General features: G+C 43.6%; 1 protein-coding gene across 3 annotated transcripts in view; it reads right to left on the minus strand.

Moving 5' to 3' along the window:
• LOC109528583 (IQ motif and SEC7 domain-containing protein 1-like) overlaps positions 1-22,353 on the minus strand; it is a 59,723-nt gene that overhangs the window by 11,924 nt on the left and 25,446 nt on the right. The window contains exons 1-6 of one of the 3 annotated variants that reach the window (XM_019891371.1): positions 14,851-15,048; positions 3,219-3,336; positions 2,975-3,137; positions 2,721-2,894; positions 2,521-2,616; positions 470-1,026 (exon numbers count right to left, since the gene is read on the minus strand). In XM_019891371.1, coding sequence (XP_019746930.1) covers positions 470-1,026; positions 2,521-2,616; positions 2,721-2,888 — 821 coding nt within the window. In that variant the 5' untranslated portion in view covers positions 2,889-2,894; positions 2,975-3,137; positions 3,219-3,336; positions 14,851-15,048. Of the gene's footprint in view, positions 1-469; positions 1,027-2,520; positions 2,617-2,720; positions 2,895-2,974; positions 3,143-3,218; positions 3,337-14,850; positions 15,049-22,353 lie in introns of those variants that run through there. The other 2 variants (XM_019891369.1, XM_019891372.1) reach the window with 2 other exon arrangements.

Here is a 22,353-nt window from a genome sequence, read left to right on the forward strand (position 1 = left end):
TGTGGGGGGGTGGGGTGGGGTGTGGGTGTGTGTGTGTGTGTGTGTGTGTGTGTGTGTGTGTGTGTGTGTGTGTGTGTGTGTGTGTGTGTGAGACACAAACAACCAACAACAACAACAAAAAACCATTTTCTCTGTTCAGCGTGCTACCAAATGGGCCATGGATTGGTACTTCCGTTTTCATTCTTCAAGTTACACCATGTCTAACTCAGGATATGTAGAGGTTGATCGTGGAATTACATCATATATAAATGAGAATTAAACCAAAATAGAGTTATGAAAATAAAAACTCCTCCAAACAGTTTGACCATGAACCTCTGAACCCACGATTGTGGGGGTTTACTGTCATGGTATTTTTCTTTTGTTTGTGGTGTTCTTTTGGGAGGCTGGACCAGATTAATGGCATTGTGCGGTGGTTGTGAAGCATTGGTCTAACATCCATTCATTCTTTTTTGTGATTTCTGTCCCTCACCTGTCACTCATGTCAACTGAGCTGTCGCTGGGCGGCTCTATGGTCAAGACAGGCAAGTGTCCTCCTGCGGCAGGCCTCCCTCGGTACTCCCCCCGACACTCTGTGCAAGGGGTACTGCTCCTCCGGCTGGCGTTGCCACCTCTCTCTGTCTCTCGGCTGTCCTCCCTCCCACTCACGCCGCCCCAGTACTCAGTATCGGAGCTGGAGGCCAGCGGCGAGGAGGGTGGGCGGGAGATTGGCGAGGACGGGAGGCAGCCGTCGTCCATGTAGAGCGTAACATCGCTGAACGAAGTGGCCGTACTGTCCTCATGCATGGCGGCGCCGGAGGGTCCCCGCCCGGCTTGGCCCACCACACGGCAGGAGGAGGAGGAGGTCCCACCCCAGGAGCATTCCCTGTAGTCTTCCTCCTCCTCCTCCTCTTCTTCCTCCTCGTCTTCCTCCTCTTCTTCTTCCTCGTCACCCTCCTCCTCTTCTCCCTCTTTTCTTGCCTCTTGGGAGTCCTCTCGACCTGATTGACAGGTGAGCGAGTCGTCCATCGAGTCTGCCAGAGACTTGACCTAATGTGACCATGCACACATGCACATGCACACACACGCACACACACACACACACACACACACACACACACACACACGGAGTCAACGCTGCCAGGGTAATTGTACTCTAAAGTAAATGTTTATTTGTTTCAAGTTAGTAGGCTAACACAGCAGCTAGCAACCTAATATACTCTATAGAAAAACACAAAATCAGATAAATTATGGCTGTATTTAAGCACTGTTTCAACGTACAGTATATAATATGTTTACATTTAGCAAGACAGCAACAGCAACCCGAGTACAAAGCAGAACTCTACATCTTGCCCTAAAATCAAGTACTATATCACATTAGACCTGCTAAAATGCTAACATGATAGCATTGGATCTGCTAGCATGTAGCAAGATAATCAAGCACCGAAAGCACTTTGGAGAACATACTATTTGCAAATCAGTAAAATGCGGACATGTTTACAGTCGGTAATATATTTAATAAGATATCAGTACAAAAAGCACATGTCACATCAGTGACATTTCTCCATCATCTTTAGTCAGGTACGATGTCCAATGATAATACAAGTGCCAACATGCACAGTTGGTAGGCTAACAAAAGCCAAGTTAGCAATATGACTATCAAAGGAACTCATGATGGATTTAGGGCCTAACGATTTTCAAAGTCTCAGATTAAAACTGAAAGTTAGAATGAAGTTTTCGATGAAGTTTTATTGTAGTTAGAGCGGGCTCATGTCATCTCAGCTGGTTTTGATGAGTCGTTACCTAGTCTTGACCTGACGGCAATATCCAACATATTTGATAATATAACAAGTCTTTCAGTCTTTGCCAAGATGTGACACAACCAACAAACGATAGATGAGCTCTAACAAAACAGGAAAGCAAGTGCCAAGAACGAAAGGGCAACACCGGCGAAAACTTGATTATTCCGGACAACGTGGAGCGTCCACATTGCTTAAAGAATTTCAGAGACTTGAAAATAGGGACCCTGCAAAATTCACAGCCTAATTTCTGAGACGAGGCTGTGACTAAAAACCCGTCTTTAAAACCCGTCTTTAAATGAGAGCAGGTATGAGATGATTGCTTTTCAAATCTCAAAGTCGTCTGATGTACAGGTTGCTCAAAAGGAACCCCGACTGTCAGCTGAACTCGTATTTTACATCGTGCCCTTGAGTCAGCAGTTTGAAATGAGATTTGATAAAATGCAAAAATGTGAATAGTTGCCCTGTGATTGGCTGCCAACCAATTCAGGGTGTGCCCCACCTGCTGCCCAAAAACAGCTGGCAGAGGCTCCAGCATGCCCGTGACCCTCGTGAGGATAAGTGAATCAGATAATACACGGTTGAATGAATATGCCAATAGTTGGTGCGCTAACATATTATACACTAAGGCAGCAGCTCGAATAGCTGTGCTCAGGCAAATCAAGATTAATTTTGCATCACTGACATTTACATTTAGTCAGGGCTTATTTCAAATGAGAATAGATTAATTGCTAAAAGTTGATACCTGCTTGGAGAAAGAGTCATCCATGTCGCCTGTGCCCTCAGACCCCTGCGGACCTGAATACCCTTGACCCTGCGGCTGACGCTCATCAAAGGAGTACTGGACACACAGAACAGGATGGCATACCAAATGTGTGTGTGTGTGTGTGTGTGTGTGTGTGTGTGTGTGTGTGTGTGCGTGTGTGTGTGTGTGTGTGTGTGTACCTGCATCCTCATGTTGGACAAAATGATGCGCCGGGTCATCCGATTCTCCGAGGCCGAGCTACGGAGCCTTTGGAAGTTCTTGTTCATGCGGTACTGCCTGAACGCCGTCTGAATGATCCTGGCCGCTCGCCTGGACACAAACTGGCCACCGTACTTCCTCTCCAGCATCTCCACCTGAGCAAGGAACAGCTAATCAGAGGCCTTTCAAACAATGTGGGCTCAAAGAGAGTCACGTGTGTGTATATATGTTTCACCTTCTTGTCTTGGAGGTCCGTGGAGAGCTCATAGCTGTCAGAAAAACCCTTGCAGCGCTTGCTCTCCTCCTCCTCTTGCTTGCGTAGTGCCAGGCTGGCAGGCTGCTGGCGACTCCGCTGAGCCCACGTCAAGCTCGACGCGCTGGGCGAAGACACGGGCGAGCTGTCCTGTTTAGCAACACCTGCCGAGTTAGGTTTGGAGCAAACAACTTCCTGATAAACAATAGGACTAGCGAGAAACTACCTGTGCGTGGGAGGCTTCCAGGGGCCCACTGGAGGTACTGGTGCTGGAGGCGTAAGGGTGGCCAAACAATGAATCTGGAAATGGGAGCGCCTCTGAACAGCGTGGCTCACCTTCCACACTGAAGACAAACACAGGAGTGGTTCATGGAATGCTAGCTCAATGCTGGCGTGAGAGATGCCATCGATAGTGTGGGTGCATGTCAGTGTCATCATTACCATCATTATTATCATTATCGTCATTATCAAAGACCCGTGAAGATGAAACAGAAGCAAACGTGGGCACTGCCAAGCGCGCGCGCACACACACACACACACACACACACACACACACACACACACACAATGTTGAGTCATGCTGAACAGCAGAGTGTGTCAATGTGGGGGTGTCTGCAGTGTGTGTGTGTGTGTGTGTGTGTGTGTGTGTGTGTGTGTGTGTGTGTGCGTGTGTGAGCATGAATGCGTGGGAACGCATGTGCATATTTGAGAGAGACCTAATGTGTGTGTGTGTGCGTGCATGCAGGCGTGCATGCGTGTGTGTGCGCGTGTGCTGTTTGACGTTTATAAAAACATGTTCATTACTTTCAATTGTTGTCAGTGTTCAGACAACAAAAATGTGGGTTTGTGTCAGAATCCTAATTGCGTTTGATGTTTACCAAAACACATATATGAGGTGCTTTGAAGTAGTATGCATTTGCATGTAGTTTTAAATATCAAATATACCAGCGAGCCCGTGCCCGTGCGCCCGGTGGGCTTGCCGCGCTCTACATTCCAACACAACAGGGACTCTGGCAAATGTGTGTCAGTCAGCCACCGCTTTGTGAGCTAAGTGTGTGTGTGTGTGTGTGTGTGTGTGTGTGCGTGCGTGCGTGTGTGTGTGTGTGCGTGTGTGTGTGTGTGTGTGTGTGCGTGCATGTACCAGTGCATATGCATGTGTGTGTGTGTGTGTGTACCCTGCAGATGGTCCACAGAAGCACTCCCTTCTATGTTCTTACGATAAAACGTAGTGTGTGTACTGCCCCTTTGAAGACTAGCAAGAGAGTGTGTGTTTGTGTGTGAGTGCGAGAGATGAGGACAAAACAGAGAAAAGCACAACAAGAGCCTATGCCCATTCATTGATGTAAGTGAAGCGAAAAATAATCCAATCGTAGGTTTTCTGGGGTTAAGCCGTCAGGTGACTGAGGTTCCCTGTGATGTTGCTACAACCTAAAGCCTCAGGGAATGGATGACATCTAGATAAAGTTCCTGGACATGCTCCAGTATGTCTAAACTCTGCTGCCAGAACCTTAACCACACATCCCCCCCAACTTCATGTGCCTTCAGTGGCCCCCCTCCATCAAGTCCCACATTGTCTTCAAACTTCTCCTAATGAACTATTCTATCTCAGGTTCTAGTGGTCGTCCAGGCTATAGATGTTGGCATGAAGAGTCTATATTTTCTACAGCAGGTCCTAGTGGTGATCAGGAGGTTCCAGTAGTCCACTAAACGGTTGTGAACATGGGCAAAGAAGATACTAGTTGTCCCGAGAGAGTTGAAGTTCTGCATATTGTTGGAGTCCAGACTCCAGCCCGTTCCAGTAGGCTTCTGGCCAACCAATTTGTAGTTCTAAGTGATTTGTCTGTCCTGGATTTTGTCTTATAATTGAGTACTGCAACTGTTTGTATCGTTTCTTTCATGACCTATTTGTTTTTTTATTTCTGTCATTGTGGTCTTAAAGTTTCATGTGTTTCACTGTGCTATTATAAAAACCTGCCTTGGGACTATGGCTGAAAACTAGCATTTATGCTAAGTCCGGCGCATTTACACCGTTTATTCTTATGTTGATTAATATGCACTGTCCCAACGAAATAAATAAAAAATTAAACTGCAAGGTTGTAAATGTGGACATTAAGAGGGTTCTAGAGGTGGACTATTTGGTATAGAACAGGGATGGCCAAGTACGGTCCTCAAGATGCCCTATCCAGTGGGTTTTAGATGTCTCCCTCCTCCCACATACTTCAAGTGATCTGCTCATCAGCAAGCTCTGAGAACCCTGACAACGATCCTGATCATTCGAATCAGATATGTTGGAAAAGGAAGACATCTAAAATAGACCGGAGAGCGGATCTCGAGGACCGAACTTGGGCAGATTGTAGTGGTGATTGAGATGATTGTGGTAGTTGACGGAGGAATCAAGAAGGTTCTAGAGTTTGTCCAGGTTAAGATGTTCCACAACAACTTGTAGTGATGACCAAAGCAATTACAGTATTACACAACAAAGCTGTAACCAATGGCCATTTAGAAGTTTGGAGAGTCTCTCTGGGTCTATTTGTCCTATCACAGGTCATTGTGATGATCAGAGAGGTTCTGGTAGGCCACTACAATATTGTGGATGAAGGAATTAAGATTCTATAGTTTTTAACAGGTCAAGATGTTCTATACCAGGTTCTAATGGAGATCAAGCTTGTTCCATTAGTGCACTAAAAGGTTCTGAATTTGGTCATTAAGAATGGTTTTGATGTTCAACACAATTTTGTAGTGATGGTTAATGGGCTTCTAGTAGTGTTTTATGGTTCTAATTATTATTGTCATAATATTTTGCCTGTGGTTTGAATTCATGTCACACATTGTTTTTTTTTCATGCTTTGTTTTGCATTTGACTAAGTGGCTCTTTGCGCTGTGCTATAAATAAATCCTCCCTGTCGTCTGTTGCAGGTGGGACCGCCGCCAGAAGCCCACCTGCTGCCGCGTCATTGGCTACTGGGTTCTGGAAGTGTGAAAGAGGCGGAGCTAAAGAAGGAGGTGTGGAATTAGCCGTGCGGAGGACAAACAGCGGGAGTCAGGATGCGGAGGAAAAGATATGGATGCAGGCGAGGATACAGTGAACCGAATGTAAGCCTTCTTTTTGAAACATACTGAAAAAACTGATGTGTGAATCTCAGATATTTTGGAGGTGAGAGTGTGTTGAGATAAAGTGATGACATGTCAACTGTTTCAACTGCTAGGTTGACAAGTACGGCTCAGCACATTCGACACCTTCAGTCATCCTCCACCAACATGTGCTGTAACAGATGACATGTCGACATATGATAGAAAAAACAAGGTCATCCTACGCTAAACAGAATATACAGGATGCAAGATGTCCAAATATGATTCAACAAAAAATCTCATCCTTCACCAATCAGAAAATCCACCGACATGTGGAGACATACAATACATGAAGCAACACCTGACACGACATTGGGAGCATGATGCAACATGCTAGATTGTCTTCCCTCAACCAGAAAGTAGCCTGACACCACAATTATTGTACCAACGTGACTACACGATGATACAGAAGTGACAAAATGGGCATGATGATAAGAATGAGGTGGCCCAGTGGTCCAGTCATTCGCGCGTCGACCTCACAGTGCAGAGGTTGTGGGTTCGATCCTGGCTCCGGCCTCCCTGTGCGGAGTTTGCATGTTCTCCCCGGGCCTGCCTGATTTTTCTCCGTGTACTCCGGTTTCCTCCCACATTCCAAAAACATGCATGGCAGGCTGATTGAAAAACTCTAAATTGTCCCTAGGTGTGAGTGTGAGCGCAGATGGTTGTTCGTCTCTGTGTGCCCTGTGATTGGCTGGCAACCAGTTCAGGGTGTCCCCCACCTACTCCCCGAAGACAGCTGGGATATGCTCCAGCACCCCCCGCGACCCCTGTGACAATAAAGCGGATTGGAAAATGGATGGATGGATGAATGACAAGAATGTGTTTAAATAGACATGATAATATCAACATGACAAACTAGGCATGATGATAACAACATGACTAAACGAACATGGTATTACAAGCATGACTAAATAGATCATATACCAACATTGCTTAACAATCCGGATGATACCAACATGACTAAATAAGCATGTTAGGTCAACAAAGAGCATGGCTGTGCCAACCTGACTAATGAGGCATGACGGTACTAACATGGCTAAATGGACATGTTGGCACCACCTTCAGGAAATAGACATTCTGGTTTGAACTTGACAAAACGGGCAAGATGGTACCAATGTGACAAAAAAAGGCATGACCGCAACAATGTGATTCAAAGTCCATGATTGTACAAACATCACTAAATGGCAATGACAATACAAATGTTTAAGAGGCATGATGATACCAACATGACGGAATAAGCATGATGGTATGAACGTGACTAAATGGACATGTTGGCTCGAGCTTGAATAAATGGACATGTTGGTATACCAGAGTGCCAAAATGGGCATGATTGTACCACAGCATGTTTTATGTAATAGACATGAGACGAAATGGACATTGTGATTCTTAACTTGACTAAATTGACACAATGGTACCACCCTGACTAAATAGGCATGATGGTACTAATGGGACCAAATTGACATGATGGCACTAACTTGGATAAATAGACATGCTGGTTTGAACTTGACCAAATGGGCATGGTCAAGTCAAGTCAAGTCAAGTACAAATTTATTGTCAAATGTAATTTCTTCCCTCTCAACCAGACAACAAGACAACAAGAGGAGCCGCTGCGGGTGCCCGCGCCGCCATCAAAAGAACAGTTAACATAAAATGACAAAATAATACAACACAACGAATAAGAAGACATGATGATACCAATGTGACAAAAGAGGCATGTCTGAAACAATGTGATTCAAAGTCCATGATTGTACCAACATCACTAAATTGATCTGACAATACCAGCAATATCAACATGACTAAATAAGCATGATGGTACGAACGTGACTACATGGACAGTGTGACTGTTGTGAACGACAACAAATTGTGTAGTTTGACAAGGCCTTGAATAGACATGATGGGATCAATGTTACTAAATGGTCATTGCGATACCAACTTGACAAAATCGGCACAATAGTACCACAATAATTATATAGGCATGGTATTGGTACCGCCCAACACATTCCAAATCTTAAATCATACTCCATCAATCTGGAAGTCCATCGAAAATATATTCTGAACAGCTTCAGAAAATATCTTACATCGGTCTGCACATGGTGCAATGACTCAAGACAACACAATACTGCTGTCTGTAATGATGAACTACAGTACTGTACTTTGAATGTACTTTATGCTCAGCCAACACACTCACGCTCTCACACATACAAAACTTCAGAGCAACTTGTCCTATGTGGGGGTGTTTTAAAGCCCACAAAACACTGCAGAACGCAGAACATGCTTGCGCACACACACATGCACACACACACGCGCACACACACACACACACACACACACACGGTTCTCCCCACGCTGCAGTAAAACTGCTCATTGTGTATCTGGGATCTGACGTAACAATCCGCCATCATCCACCCACAATCCTCTGTGCACACGTGCGCTCACACACACACACACACACACACACACACACACACACACACACACACACACACACACACACACACACACACAAACACACCACACGCACGAACACACACACACACACACACACACACACACACACACACACACACACATATGCATGCACACAGAAGTCTGTACGTGCGCATTCTCAGATCGTGTATAGCGAAGCATCATTAGCATTTTGCCGCATCATTCCAGGCATCGTCGACGGAAAGTTAACTGAACAGACAACGACAAATAGTACCAACATGATTCAAAGAAAAGCATGATTGTGCCAATGTGACCAAATACTGTATGATGGTACCAACACTATGGTACCAACTTGACTAAATGGGCACAAGGGTATCACCACATCAAAATAGGCATGATGGCACTACTCTGACTAAATGGATGTGATTGTACCTGACTAAAACCTGACTAAAAGGGCATAATCACTGTTTTCTTATTTTAATCCCCATTGGCACATTATATTTTAGCAAGACTGGTGTTTCTGTTTTTGTAATACTCTTAACGTTTCAGGTGAAGCACTTTGAAGTGTCTTGTACAGTACATGAAATATGCTATACAAATAAACTTACCTTGCCTTGCCTAGGGAAACTAAATAGGTATTCAGTAAGACCAACTTAACGAAAGAGATACAATATTGCTAATGTGCCTTAATGGGCGTGATGGATGGTCTGTCAGCAGGTGCAGTGAAGCTGAAATGTTAAAACAATTACAAGGTGAAATAAAAGGTGACAAAATGAGGCGCTGAAATGAGGACATGATTGAAGGCAGTGCTAAGTGGTGATGCTGAGCGACTCCTGGAGGTCTCGTGCTCGGTTGAGATGTTGTGGCGGAGGATTTAAGTGTCACGTCAACGCACATCAGCAAAATATTCAAGTAGAGCTGTCAGTCAAATCGAGCTAAAGCTAATCAGTCATAATGAAGGACATGTCAGGCATATTTACTGGTCATCTCTGTTTTTTTTTTTTTTTAAACTTTTTTATAAGATGGGAGAATTGCTTTTTCAATGTACTTGCCTGTTCGTAGTATCCCTGGAAGTTTGTGCCTGTCTCAAAAGGCATATTTGATTAACTTGACCGACCCAATGTATGCTTTCAATTTAGTTTTCAAAAATGTAACATCCATTTTTTTTGTGACTATCCAAAACAATTTTAGAGGCACTTTGCAAACATGAGTGATCATTATAGCAGGCCACATCATAGTTTTGATTTCTCACAGAGGGCCGTTATGACTGTGAAACCATACAAATGTATGATAATCTTATATTATTACATGCATAAGAAATGGATGGTCACCAAGTTTCAGAATCCAGAAAAAAAGTACATCTGTTCAACTACTATTCACTTTATTTTTAAATTGAAGGCAATTTGCGATGTTGGTACAGTGATAATTTTACAGTTTGAGCCCTGCGAGTCCCAGGGACTCACTGATCAGAAAAGTATGAGTCCCATTATGCATTTAGAGAGTTCCAAATTTCGAATTTTGAAATGGTCTACTTATTCAATACATATGATAATAACACAAACAACAACAATATACATTGACAATAGGTTTATTTCTCATAAACAAATGCTGCAAAAATTTCAATAATTCAGGCATACAATATTATTATCGCAAAAAACTATCCAACTTTAACCGCTTCCTCTGTGAAATCTCTGCAATAAACTTTCACAATACTTGTTCGCAACACTTGTTTTAACATTACACAGCTTGGCAATCGTCTGCTTTCCACGAGGTGAAGGTCGATCTCGCCAATCTCGTCTCGCGAGAACGGAAATCACGTCACGCGAGATTACTTAACGCGAGATCAAAACAACAATGGCGGCGATGATCAAACTGCGATCGTTGCTGCGTTGGTTTTTTTTGGACTGAGAAATTTCTTCATGTCCCAAAAACGCACATTTTTTGGAACTGTGCGTCTGGCGGCAAAATTATGCATCTAGGACGCGGGACGCAGAGGTAATGAAATGGCTGTCGGTATTTTAGCAAGAAAAATAAAGTCGAGGCACATGATTTTCCTTTTATCCACATAAAAAAAGATGGCAGGCCAGATCTGGCCTTCAGGGCTTGAGTGTGATTTATATTTTTCCATTTTAAGTATCAAAGACAGTTTGGAGTCTATAACAGTATCCTACTTATCATTCATATATCGCAGATTGATTAATCATGCCTGTTTATTGTATCAATGTTACTCTAGTGGTGTGAGTGTCTCCCAAAAAGTGGCATCGATGGTTTGATGGTTCAACCTTGAAAACGTATTTTGAAAATCTAAGTCGACTTAGTTTTTATACACATCAAAAACAATTAACTCTTTGAGCACCGTTGATGTGAAATGTCATCTGTATTTCCGATCGACTAATCATGGCTGTTTGTAGTATCCATCCTGATTCAAGTCCATCCCCTGAAAGTGCCAGCTGGGCTCAGGGTTGGTGCTCCACATGGTGGTTGCTGAGCAACAGGCTCATTGCTGACTCAATCGCTTCCCAAACAGGCGGCGTGACTCAGCGCGTCTTCATGAACGCCCACCATCGCCGTCCTCCACCTTTCTCTAATTTCCTCCCCCCTGCACTTTATCAAAACAGATTCACAGGGAGAGGGTTGCATGTTAACTCTTCTCGCTGATGTGAGACTGCTCTTCAGCGCATGGACCAGCTCTAAACGCTGCTTGTATCTATGACGCACAAGTCTCATTCCATCAACTCACTGGGCTCAACACGGCTCCCATCTAGCTAATGTTAGCCAACGTTACCTGATCCTAACCCAAACAACTTCAAATCGAAAAATCAAAACCCAAACCACCTCAAAGCTAAGGCTGGTTTTGGAACGCTACCAAAAATTATAAGGAAGTACATCTCCAGTCATGTAGAACTTCAAACTTTCATTCAGCAAGCATCATTTAATGAACTCTTGCTTGTTTTTCTTTGACTGTTTTGCTCCGCAGTAATATTCTGGGGTCACCTTCTGCGTCCTGGTCACACGTTATAAAAGTAAACATGGACTCTTAATTGTGTTAACCTTTGACTGGTAATGGTGCTTCATTTGTTCAGAGGGCTAATTTAAAGACACGGAAGTAACAGCAATAGCATTCGGCCCAAAATACTGTATCTCGGATGCCGGCTTTAAATTGCATATTGTAATCTGAACTAATTGTGTATGTTGTATATACAGTCGATGATAGAAATCTAGCCTGTACCAATCAATCTCAATAATGCTTATTGATAACAATATCTGCCTCGGTGAGAAAGTGGCTTTCAGCACAGCATTCTTCATGTGTTTGTTTGAACAAACTCCCATCTGGCTCAACAAACATGAACAGTCAACCACCCTCACTGCTCTAAAACTACTGTGTAAATGCTAGGTGTTAAGCTAACTGGCGCTCTAGCTCTGAGCTGTAACTGGTTCTCTAGAGTGGTTAAACACTGTCCTTAACGGCAACCATGCATCGAACACTTGCTTCCAACGTCGTACACAAACATCAAAGGCGATGTTTTTTAACAATTCAATGAGACAAACGTTTCATTTTCAGCCTTTGATGAATCTACTGTGTTTTAATCCACAAAAACGTTTGTCTTTGATGAACCTAATGGTTATTTTCTAAACTCAAATACAATACCAACAAAATAAACTAACTGAATGTTTGTGTTCTTATTAACGTGCATTTTAACATTATAGACAATGTTTGTCTTTGATTCATTTTTTCCATCTACGACAAACCTAAGGTGTGTTTTCATAAAACACATAAAACTGATGCATCTATTATCACAGAGTAATGTTGAATGGCCATACTCATGCCTCATTATGTGTGACATGTACACGTATGAGTGGCATATGCCAGACATGGAATTCTGTGTGCATGTATTGGAAGATTTAGCCAGCTTTAAATGTATTCAACTGTTAGGGAGCGAGAGATCGACAGGCGGATCGGTGCAGCGTCTGCCGTGATGCGGACGTTGTATCGGTCTGTCGTGGCGAAGAAGGAGCTGAGCGAAAGGGCAAAGCTCTCAATTTACCGGTCGATCTACGTCCCAACCCTCATCTATGGCCACGAGCTATGGGTCGTGACCGAAAGAACGAGATCCCGGATACAAGCGGCCGAAATGAGTTTTCTCCGCAGGGTATCCGGGCTCTCCCTTAGAGATAAGGTGAGAAGCTCGGTTATCCGGGAGGGGCTCAGAGTAGAGCCGCTTCTCCTCCACATCGAGAGGAGCCAGATGAGGTGGCTCGGGCATCTGATTAGGATGCCTCCTGGACGCCTCCCTGGTGAGGTGTTCCGGGCATGTCCCACTGGCAGGAGACCCCGAGGACGACCCAGGACACGCTGGAGAGACTATGTCACCCAGCTGGCATGGGAACGCCTCGGGATCCGCCAGGAAGAGCTCGAAGAAGTGGCTGGGGAGAGGGAAGTCTGGGATTCCCTCCTAAAGCTGCTGCCCCCGCGACCCGACCCCGGATAAGCGGTGGAAAATGGATGGATGGATGGAACTGTTAGGCAGCTAGTAAAAAAAAAGCCCAGCTAGACAGTGTATCAAGGCTTTTGCCTTGGTCACTTTACTGCCAGCCTCTCACGGGGTCACAGCAGCATACGAAGGACATTTGGTCACTTGCATGCCGGCTGGACTGGAGACGACAGGTTAGCTTAGCGCTAGCTGGCTGGTATGAAAATACAGATGAATTTACTGGATCAAAGTAAGAGGAAAATCCTTGATTCTACCGATGAGAGATCGGTAGAATCCAGGAAGTAACTGAAGTAAGTTATTTGAAACGAAAAAGGTTAATGCGGCTGCATCAATGCACCGGTGTGCATAGATGCGTCTACAAGTAACACCGGTTGCCAACTTATTTCATTTTTTTGATCAGAGATGGAAGTAAACTTTTCTTTTTTTCTTTTTGCGGTGATTACGAATTTGCCCTCATTTTCATCAAACACTGATCGGATCAGCAGATATCTTATCATCATTTGCCAATCGAGCATGACGTCATTGATCGAATCAGCAAAATAAGACATTAGCGCAAACACAATCTTGTTCATTCCTGGGACATTCTGTGCTGCCATTGTGAATAATCCAAGGTTTCTCAACATTTACAGTCAGATTTCTTCATCATTTTTTTCCCCAGCACTTTTAAAAAATTTAGGTGGGTTTGGGGAATTATGAATCAGAAGTGTTGTAGGACATATAAAACTGGCTGAATAGGGGCTCTTGAAGACCAGATTTGGGCACCCCTGGTGTAGATGAACCATGACATAAGTGCACTCCATTGACCATTTTGATCAAATTAATTTTGATTTTTCATTGGACTGTAAGTAGCTGATTCAAGTTGATTCTGTACTTGCTTTCAACATTTGAACACAAGCAGTGAATGCGGATTTTGGATGTGAGTCCAAACTCTATGATTGACCAACCTAAATGCTTTTTCAAAAACATCAACACCAAAGTGTTTGTCTGAATGTACAGTATATTTTCAGGGAACTTCAACGAACCTGACCGAGGTGTTTTCATGAATGTCATTGTTAATTTTTGGTGAACCTCCTGTACATGTTTTCAGAAACATTAAAGACAATTTAAAAACTTCAACATACAAAACGTATATGGTTTTATATAGAACATTTTAGTCTGTTATGAACCAAATGTTCATATTTTTGTGAACAGGAAAAATAACTTTAGTTTTCCACAGAAACCAACTTTTGTGCTTTAATTAAAATTAGTATATTCTAGGTCTTGTACCGTATCCGTTTTAGTAAACACGTAAAAACTAAGATCACATATTTTTTTAAATTAACACAGTAGGCAATTTTCGTCCAATGTATGTGTTTTAGTAAACATTCACAACGATGATATGCATAACATGTATGCATAATAGTTCTATTGCATGTTGAAACTCCAAGAGAAGTCTGACCTATGAGTTCACAGGCCAGTGAGAAGGCAGCGAGACATTCAAAGATGGATGGAAAGAGAGAGCGAGAGAGAGAGAGAGAGAGAGAGAGAGAGAGAGAGAGAGAGAGAGAGAGAGAGAGAGAGAGAGAGAGAGAAAACGCACAAAAAATCGCACCATGCTGTGCACGCGCGTTAAACGTCAGGTCCATAAGCTTTCAAGAGACACGCACGCACGCCCGCGCATAACAGTGCGTCATCGCGGGGCCGAAAACATGCAGTCAGCCCTTGGTCGCGCGCGCACCATGCACACACGCGCTGATTGTCGTGACAGCATTAACCGCCCTCCCCGCCCCACCTCGTGCGCGATTACGGCGGTGTTAGTGAATGTCTTACCAGTATAGGAGCTTGTTGTGCGGAATGGCGGCCGTTTTGTCGGACGCGCAGTTGATGCACCACATTGTTGTGTGCATGTGCGTGTCTCATCCACGCCAATGCAACGCCGAGCGGGAGCGCGCCAAACCACGAGAGGAGGGAGGGGCGGAAGGAAGCAGAGGGGGTGGTGATGCGCGCATTTCTCTCCTCGACATCCTCCTCCTCATCATCATCTTATTTTTCTTCATGAAAGACGTTTTTTTTTCTCTTCTGTATATAGTGATCCCCCATATATTCTCGGTTTGGTTTGATTCACGAATTCGCCTACAGTGGGTGCCTTGAGGTATAAAAACTTTACTTTTAGCGATCCTTGCATCAAATGGGGAGCATAATCTTGGTGGGTGTGCACCGAGAGACATATAACACAGCGAGCTTTCTTAACTGGCTGCATTGAATGTTTGTGAAATGGGTGTCCCCGTAGGTACTTTGTTATGTTTTCTGACAGTACACTAAGTGGCAGTGTTGCTATCAACATTGGGCCATGAATAGCCTCTTAAGAAAAAACAGTGTTTGACAACACTTTGGCCTTGATATTTTGCCTCCCAATGCCACATACTTCAACCGGTTAGGAAGATTAAAGGGATGGATGAAAACCCACTTCCATCCTTGGTTAGTCTATCCTTTTTAAAAAACTCCGTCCTAAAAATGGATGTCCATCCCAGGGACAGAATGCCCATTTCTGCAACTTAGAGTGTTCAATTAACCTGACATGCATGTTTTTGGAATGTGGGAGGAAACCAGAGTACCCGGAGAAAACCCACGCAGGCACAGGGAAGACATGCAAACTCCGCACAGAAAGGTTGGAGCCTGGAATCAAACCTATAACCTCTGCACCGTGAGTCCAGTCGACCCTATGGCGCCTACATCTATCTATCTATCTATCTATCTATCTATCTATCTATCTATCTATCTATCTATCTATCTATCTATCTATCTATGAATGAAATGCTCTGCACGGCTATTCAGAGTGCACAAAAAACAGAGTGCCTTATCGCGCTATAGGCACTCCCACTTAGGCCAGTGCATCAGGCAGTCCCAGATGGAAACAGTTCAAGCACCAGCTGCTGATTGTTTTTGAACAGGGGTAGGGAACTCTAGGGGTGTTCACACGGCAACTTTTGCCCCGGTGCAGCAGCGGGGCTGCCCCTGTAGAGCGTTCACACGTACAAAGTTACGCTGGTGTAGGCCCTGAAAACAGCTTAAACCGGAGCAAATTTAACGCTGCTCAAGGATGTGGTTTAAAAATTTGCTCTGGAGTAAATGCTCGTTTGCGGGGCAGCACCGATGTAAAATGGTACGTGTGAACGCTACAGGGGTACACTCGCTACACATGAGAAGAGTTGATTACAGACTGGTAGAATGCGTTGCTTTCGTGCTCTGTTGTACTTCCGTCATCTTTCCTTTTGTAGGAGACTGGACTGTCTCGGAGTTGTTTGTATAGTTTGATCCTCTGTTGTGTGTTCACACCCCCCCCCCATAGAATTTATTTTGTGATTTCCTCTCTTGATTTTCTGTTTGACGCATTATGTTTGCTTTTCTGAGTGTCATTGAAGTCATCGTTGAGTTACGTTTTCGGGGGCATTGAACGCCTCTCGAGCAGAAGGCACGGAGACCGAGAAGGAGAAGGACGTGCCTGTAGTTGCTTGAGTTAAAAAAATTAATAAAGTGAATGTTTTAAAAAGAACCAACACGACAGCCCTTTGTTATATTTCCGTATTTATACTATCGTATTGCACGGCCGCAGAAACTGCCATGTGAACGCAAGTGGGGCTGCACCCGGGTAAACACGCTTCTCTTTAATCAGCAGCTTTTTACGTGTGAGCGCTCCACAAAATTTGCTCCGGTGTAAGAGATATCACAACAAAATACGTCCCTGCAAATGTGTGCCCTGCGAACACCCCTTCTGTTTCCTCAAGAGCCAAATTCTGCCTGTTTTAGCTCCCTCTTACTCCAGTGCACCTGATTCAAACAATGAACTCATCAGCAAGCTCTGTTGAAGCCTGAAATGATCATGATCAATTTAATAAAATGTGTTGGTGTAGTGAGAGTTTAAAAATAAATCAATCATAAACAACGGCCACCCCTCTCCCCAAAATAAACAAAACAAACATATAAACATAAAATTTGTTGACTGCTTCGATTCAGAAGGAAGAAAAATAGCAAGGAAATCTGCCCAATAGATGAAGCTAAACCAGGAAGCAACACTTGTAGGCAACAAGAGTCACAGACATATATTCTTTATCCTCAGCATAAAACGAATAATACTGTAGTTACTGAGTCACAGTCGTAAAAATCGGCTTTGTTTGTATCTGCACAACAGTATTATACTGACCCCCGGTGGCCAACATAAACATCCCACCTACTGTCCCCAGCACACTAACTGATTGCTGGGAAAGGCTATACCGCATGCCCATGAGCCTCGTGAGGATAAGATAATGGATACATAGTTTTTTTCTTCCCACAACCTTGCCTTTCTTTGAAAATCAAATCAGATTTTTTTTAATCCCAAATATGACCTTCGATTTTGTCACCTGCCTGAAGAATTGTCACCCCCCAACAAGAGGAAAACACACACACACACACACACACACACACACACACACACACACACACACACACACACACACACACACACACACACAAGTTGACAGCAGGAAACCCTGTATTGCCATGACAACCCTTCATTTGACTCCTGCAACCAAGTCTCCCTTCTGTCCCTCCCCAGCACATTGCACGGCAACTGTCGCCAAGCAACATCTATCCCGCCCTCTCTTCCTCTCTCCTTCTCTGTCACCTCCTCTCTCTCTCTCCCCCGGCTCGCTCTCGCTTTCTCTCTCTGTCCTTCACACTCTCTCTCTCTCTCTCTCTCTCTCTCTCTCTCTCTCTCTCTCTCTCTCTCTCTCTCTCTCTCTTCCTCTCTTCCTCTCTCTCTCTGTCTCTGTCTTTCCATCGAATAGTTCAAGTGGATTTTTGGGATTGTGAGTGATTGAGAGGGTGACAGTAAAGTGGAGAAAGCGGGAGGGAGACGTGTGACAAAAAAGAAATATCACATGGTGGAGGAGGGTAGAGAGGAGGGATGGAGGAAGTGAAAAGGAAAGGAAATGATTAGGGAGGAAAGGAAGGCAAAGAGAGAGAGCGGAATAAAACGGAATGCTCTTGAACGCAACTCGAGTCAGCATCTTGAGGCACTCAAGTGACCCTGAACTAGAGTGACAGGATGAGGGGGGAATGATGGGTGGGTTCCTGTGTGTCTTGGGTGTGTGTTTGAATGAATGGGTGTGTGGTTTTGTGTGTGTTTGAGTTTGTGTATCTCTGTATGCGTGTGTTAATGTGTCTTTCAGCATGTTAGTGTGTGAGCTTGTGTCTGTGTTTGTGTGTTGAGTGTCTGTACGTATGAGTGTGCGTTTATGTGGGTTTGATTTTTTTCTGTGTTAGTGGGTCTGTGCATCTGTGTTCATGAGTGTGCCAGTCTATCTAGATGATTGTGTGTGCGTTTTTGTGCATGTGTCGATGCGTGTCATTGTTTGTGTGCGTTTGTGTGTGTGTCTATTTGAGGTGAGTTTGTGTTTTTTTTGGAGTGTACATGTGTGTGTGTGTGTGTGTGTGTGTGTGTGTGTGTGTGTGTGTGTGTGCGCGCTTGTGTTTCTGTATGGGTGTACCTATGTTTGTGCCAGTGCATGTGTGTATATCTGTGTGCAGGTGTCATCTGTGTGTGAGAGTTAGCCAGTAATGCCTCTTAAAACTTGGGATACCAGTTCATCATAGGTTTAACCTTCATCAGTTGTGTGGAGTCTGATCCTTGATTGACAGCCATTTCTGATCTGCCTCCTTCATTTTCAGAACTCTGATTTGATGTCATCGTCCCTCACGGACATATCTACTGACTGCATGCTAAATTTGTTAATTGTGTGTTTTACACCGCAAATCATTACAGAGTGTTCTGAACAAAAGTTGAATCCAAGCATTCTAGGTGCCTGTGATCCCTGAACCCAACACAAAGGACACTGGCCTGAGGTGGCAGTCAATTATGACGCCGTGCCACAAACAAGTTTTAAAATTTAAGGATATATTCCCATGATTATTGTGATTATCTGTCTGCATGTGTTGCTCCACTGTTTGTGTTCAAATATCCCTTGCTGAAGGGTTATAATGCTGCATCATTGCTATTTCTTAGCACCTTCTATGGTGTTTGTCATCATTAAGTTCAGTGGAGTTTCCTACGGAGAAGCTATGTGGTTGTTTTAAATGCAAAACAAGTATTTCTTTTTGTCTTATGTTTAGATTGACTTTAAATTTGAAACCTGTCTTTTTTGAACAGCTGTTTAGTAATTATTATTATTTTAAAATTAATTAATTACTGATTGGATTTTTCCATATATTGACGCTTCTTTACAATCAGTACCTTACAAATAAAAAAAAAATTCCACATGTCTTTGTAGTATTCCCTGACTGAGGATGTTAATGAGAAACAAGAGCTGAGGTCCTCAGGGAGGCTGACACAACAAAACAAAAACAAGTTTGTTCAGAACAGAATATGATGTAGAAATCTATCTTGAATATCTATAAATCAAAGTAAAAATAAAAAGTGCTGAACAGCGAGCCAGCGAAGCAGAGGCTAGCTCAGCTGAGATGTGCACAGTCAGCATTTTCGACCACAGATCAATCAATTCTGTGCATTTTGTGTTTGTACACACACAGTATCCTTTTCTTCATACAAACAAACTAGTTATCTACTTACTCTGCGCACATGTATTATTGTTGGATATACTCTTAACATAAAGTATTCATAAAGATGGGGTTTTAATTCCATGCTCCTCCCACATGAGACGGCCTCAGCCAGGGGTCCCCAACCGCCGGGCCGCGGACCGGTACCGGTCCGCAGGGCATTTGGTACCGGGCCGCACAGAAAGAACTTGCCTTTTTTCCGTTTTATTAATTTCGGAATGCGAAATGTTTTATTTTGAAAAATTACCGGATTCTCTGTTACATCCGTCTGTGTCACGCTTGACTCACGTCAAGGCACACTTCTCGGTCAGGTGACCGATGACGCTCATAAACAAAACGCTGAAGCCCGCAAAATGAGTAAAAGAGCTGCTTGGAGATCGCAAATGACGGCGGCCTTAAAAGTACGTTCGAAACAACTGGATCAAAGTTATGGCTGAATACTCTGAGATCGCCACAATAGCACTGTTGCTATTTCCGGCATCCTACCTGTGTGAGGTGTGGAGTTTCTGCAGCAACGGCGACTAAAACAAAATTACGAAGTAGACTCGACATAAACCACACACTTGAGGTGTCATTACCCCGAGATGGGACTGTCTGATTGCAGAAAATCAAGCTCGGGACTGTGGTGAGTCGTCATTTTCATGCACTTTGAATTTGCGTTGTATCGTATTTTGAAGGCATTAAACATTACCATAGCGATAAGAGTGTTGCGACCAGATTAGACGCTCCTTGTGTTTATTATTATATTTCGAAAACACCACAGTTTTCATGCAGCTCATACCATATTATTTTGTTGTATTAATCCGCCACACCTTAAATGCCGGTCCCTGAAAATATTGTCTGACTTAAACCGGTCCGTGGGGCAAAAAAGGTTGGGGACCCCTGGCCTAAGCAAAAAAGGGTCTGTCTTTGTCGAATCATCACTTCTGATTGGGCAAATTTCCCATAAGGAGTTTGACAAAAGTACAAGCACTGGAATTCATCCAAAATGGCTGCTTTAAACAAAAATGGCCAACGTTGTGTTCCATTTCGGTGACGGGGCTTTGAAACTTTTTCACTCGTCCTGTCATGATAGATGTGTTCGGCCATTTTTTTCTTGATCAGTCAAACTGGTGTCGAGTGCAAAGTTTATTTTCAACTTCCTATGGGTCATGACCACCAAAATACATCTCCAATTTCATATCACTGACATACAGTAGTTAGCTAGTAAAGCAGCAGTAGCCTATTAGCAAAGGTGAATAGTATTAGCCGCATTACTGATACTGTCTGTAGAGCTTGGAAGTGGAAGTTAGTCACAAGAAACTGTTGTTAAGCAATAAAAAACAAACCTGTGATAATACGATTGATGTTCAGTTATGCTAACATGTTAAAAATAGAAAATACATCTCTGCCGCGTGCTGCATGAATTATTGAGTGCAGTGCACTTGAGTGTCTTTACGCGCCACTTCACATCGGCAGCCTTATTTTATTCTTCCACACAGTGACACGAAGCTAAATGCAGCTGTAGCGCAGCTAAATATTGTTTCGCGGCAAGTTAGGAATTGAGATCTGTTAGCAGTGGAAGAAAAGGAGACTATTCTTCAGCAAAAATAGCAAACAAAAACATATAATGCTAATAAAAAGTGAGCCCCGCTAACATTAAATGTCATGATAGTGTCAACAGCAGCAAAGATAGCATTTGGCATCTGTTAGCAATAGTAATAAAGTTAGCAAAACGCATTTGTGAGTAGCAGCAGCAATACCCAAATGTCCATCATCAGCAGCAGCATTCGATAGCTGTTACCATTAGCAGAAAAGTTAGCATTCAGCAGAAGCAACAATTACAAACAAAGTAATAGAACCCAAATAATGCTAACACTATACACCATAAATGTATCAACATATGTTTGCAGCAGCTACAGCAATACTACCATTTGACATCTGTTATCAACAGTCGAAAAGTTACTAGTTGACGATTGTTGAAGAGAAACTACAGTAAACCCAAACGACGATTGTTAAAGGGAAACTACAGTACACCCAAACTAAGGTGGCCACCATGTCTCTGCTGCAGACTGGAAATAAAGTCGGAAATATTGTAACCCTTTTGCCTGCTTATAAAGCACATTTGAGTACAGTACTCCTGTTTTGTAAAAAAATGGATTAGTAGGAACTGCAATGGTGTCAGGCAAGTTTGCAGATTTACACCGACATTCACGCCCACAAATACACTTACATACACACTCAACCTACACACGTATGAATCCAGGGTGACCTATACACACCCACATACACATGCATAACTACACACTGATATACATGCTCACACATACATATTCATAAGTACACACTCAAGCATGCATACACACTTTGACCTGACCTTATGCACACACACACACACACACACACACACGCAAACAGATGGAGAGCAGTGTCTTACCTCAATGTCGACAATGAAGACACCTTCCAATCTCTCTCTCTCTCACACACACACACACACACACGCACACACACACACACACCTGTATTTGTGTCTCCTCCTCTTCCTCTCCCTTTCTCTTTGCCCTTCTCTCTCTCTCTCTCTCTCCTCCCTTGCTTTGTCTCTTGCTTGGACCACACCCCCTGACTCGTATGCTCTCCTTCCTCACTCTCTTCCTCTTCCTTCCAGTTTGATGCATCCTCATCCTGCTGTGCTTCCTTGCTCCCTTCATCTCCTCCGACACGCCCTCCTTCTGGCTCCCCGCCCCGCCTCCCCTCTCCATC

This window comes from Hippocampus comes, unplaced genomic scaffold (genome assembly GCF_001891065.2).
Source record: "Hippocampus comes isolate QL1 unplaced genomic scaffold, H_comes_QL1_v1.1 scaffold174, whole genome shotgun sequence".
NCBI classification, from domain to species: Eukaryota; Metazoa; Chordata; class Actinopteri; order Syngnathiformes; family Syngnathidae; genus Hippocampus; species Hippocampus comes.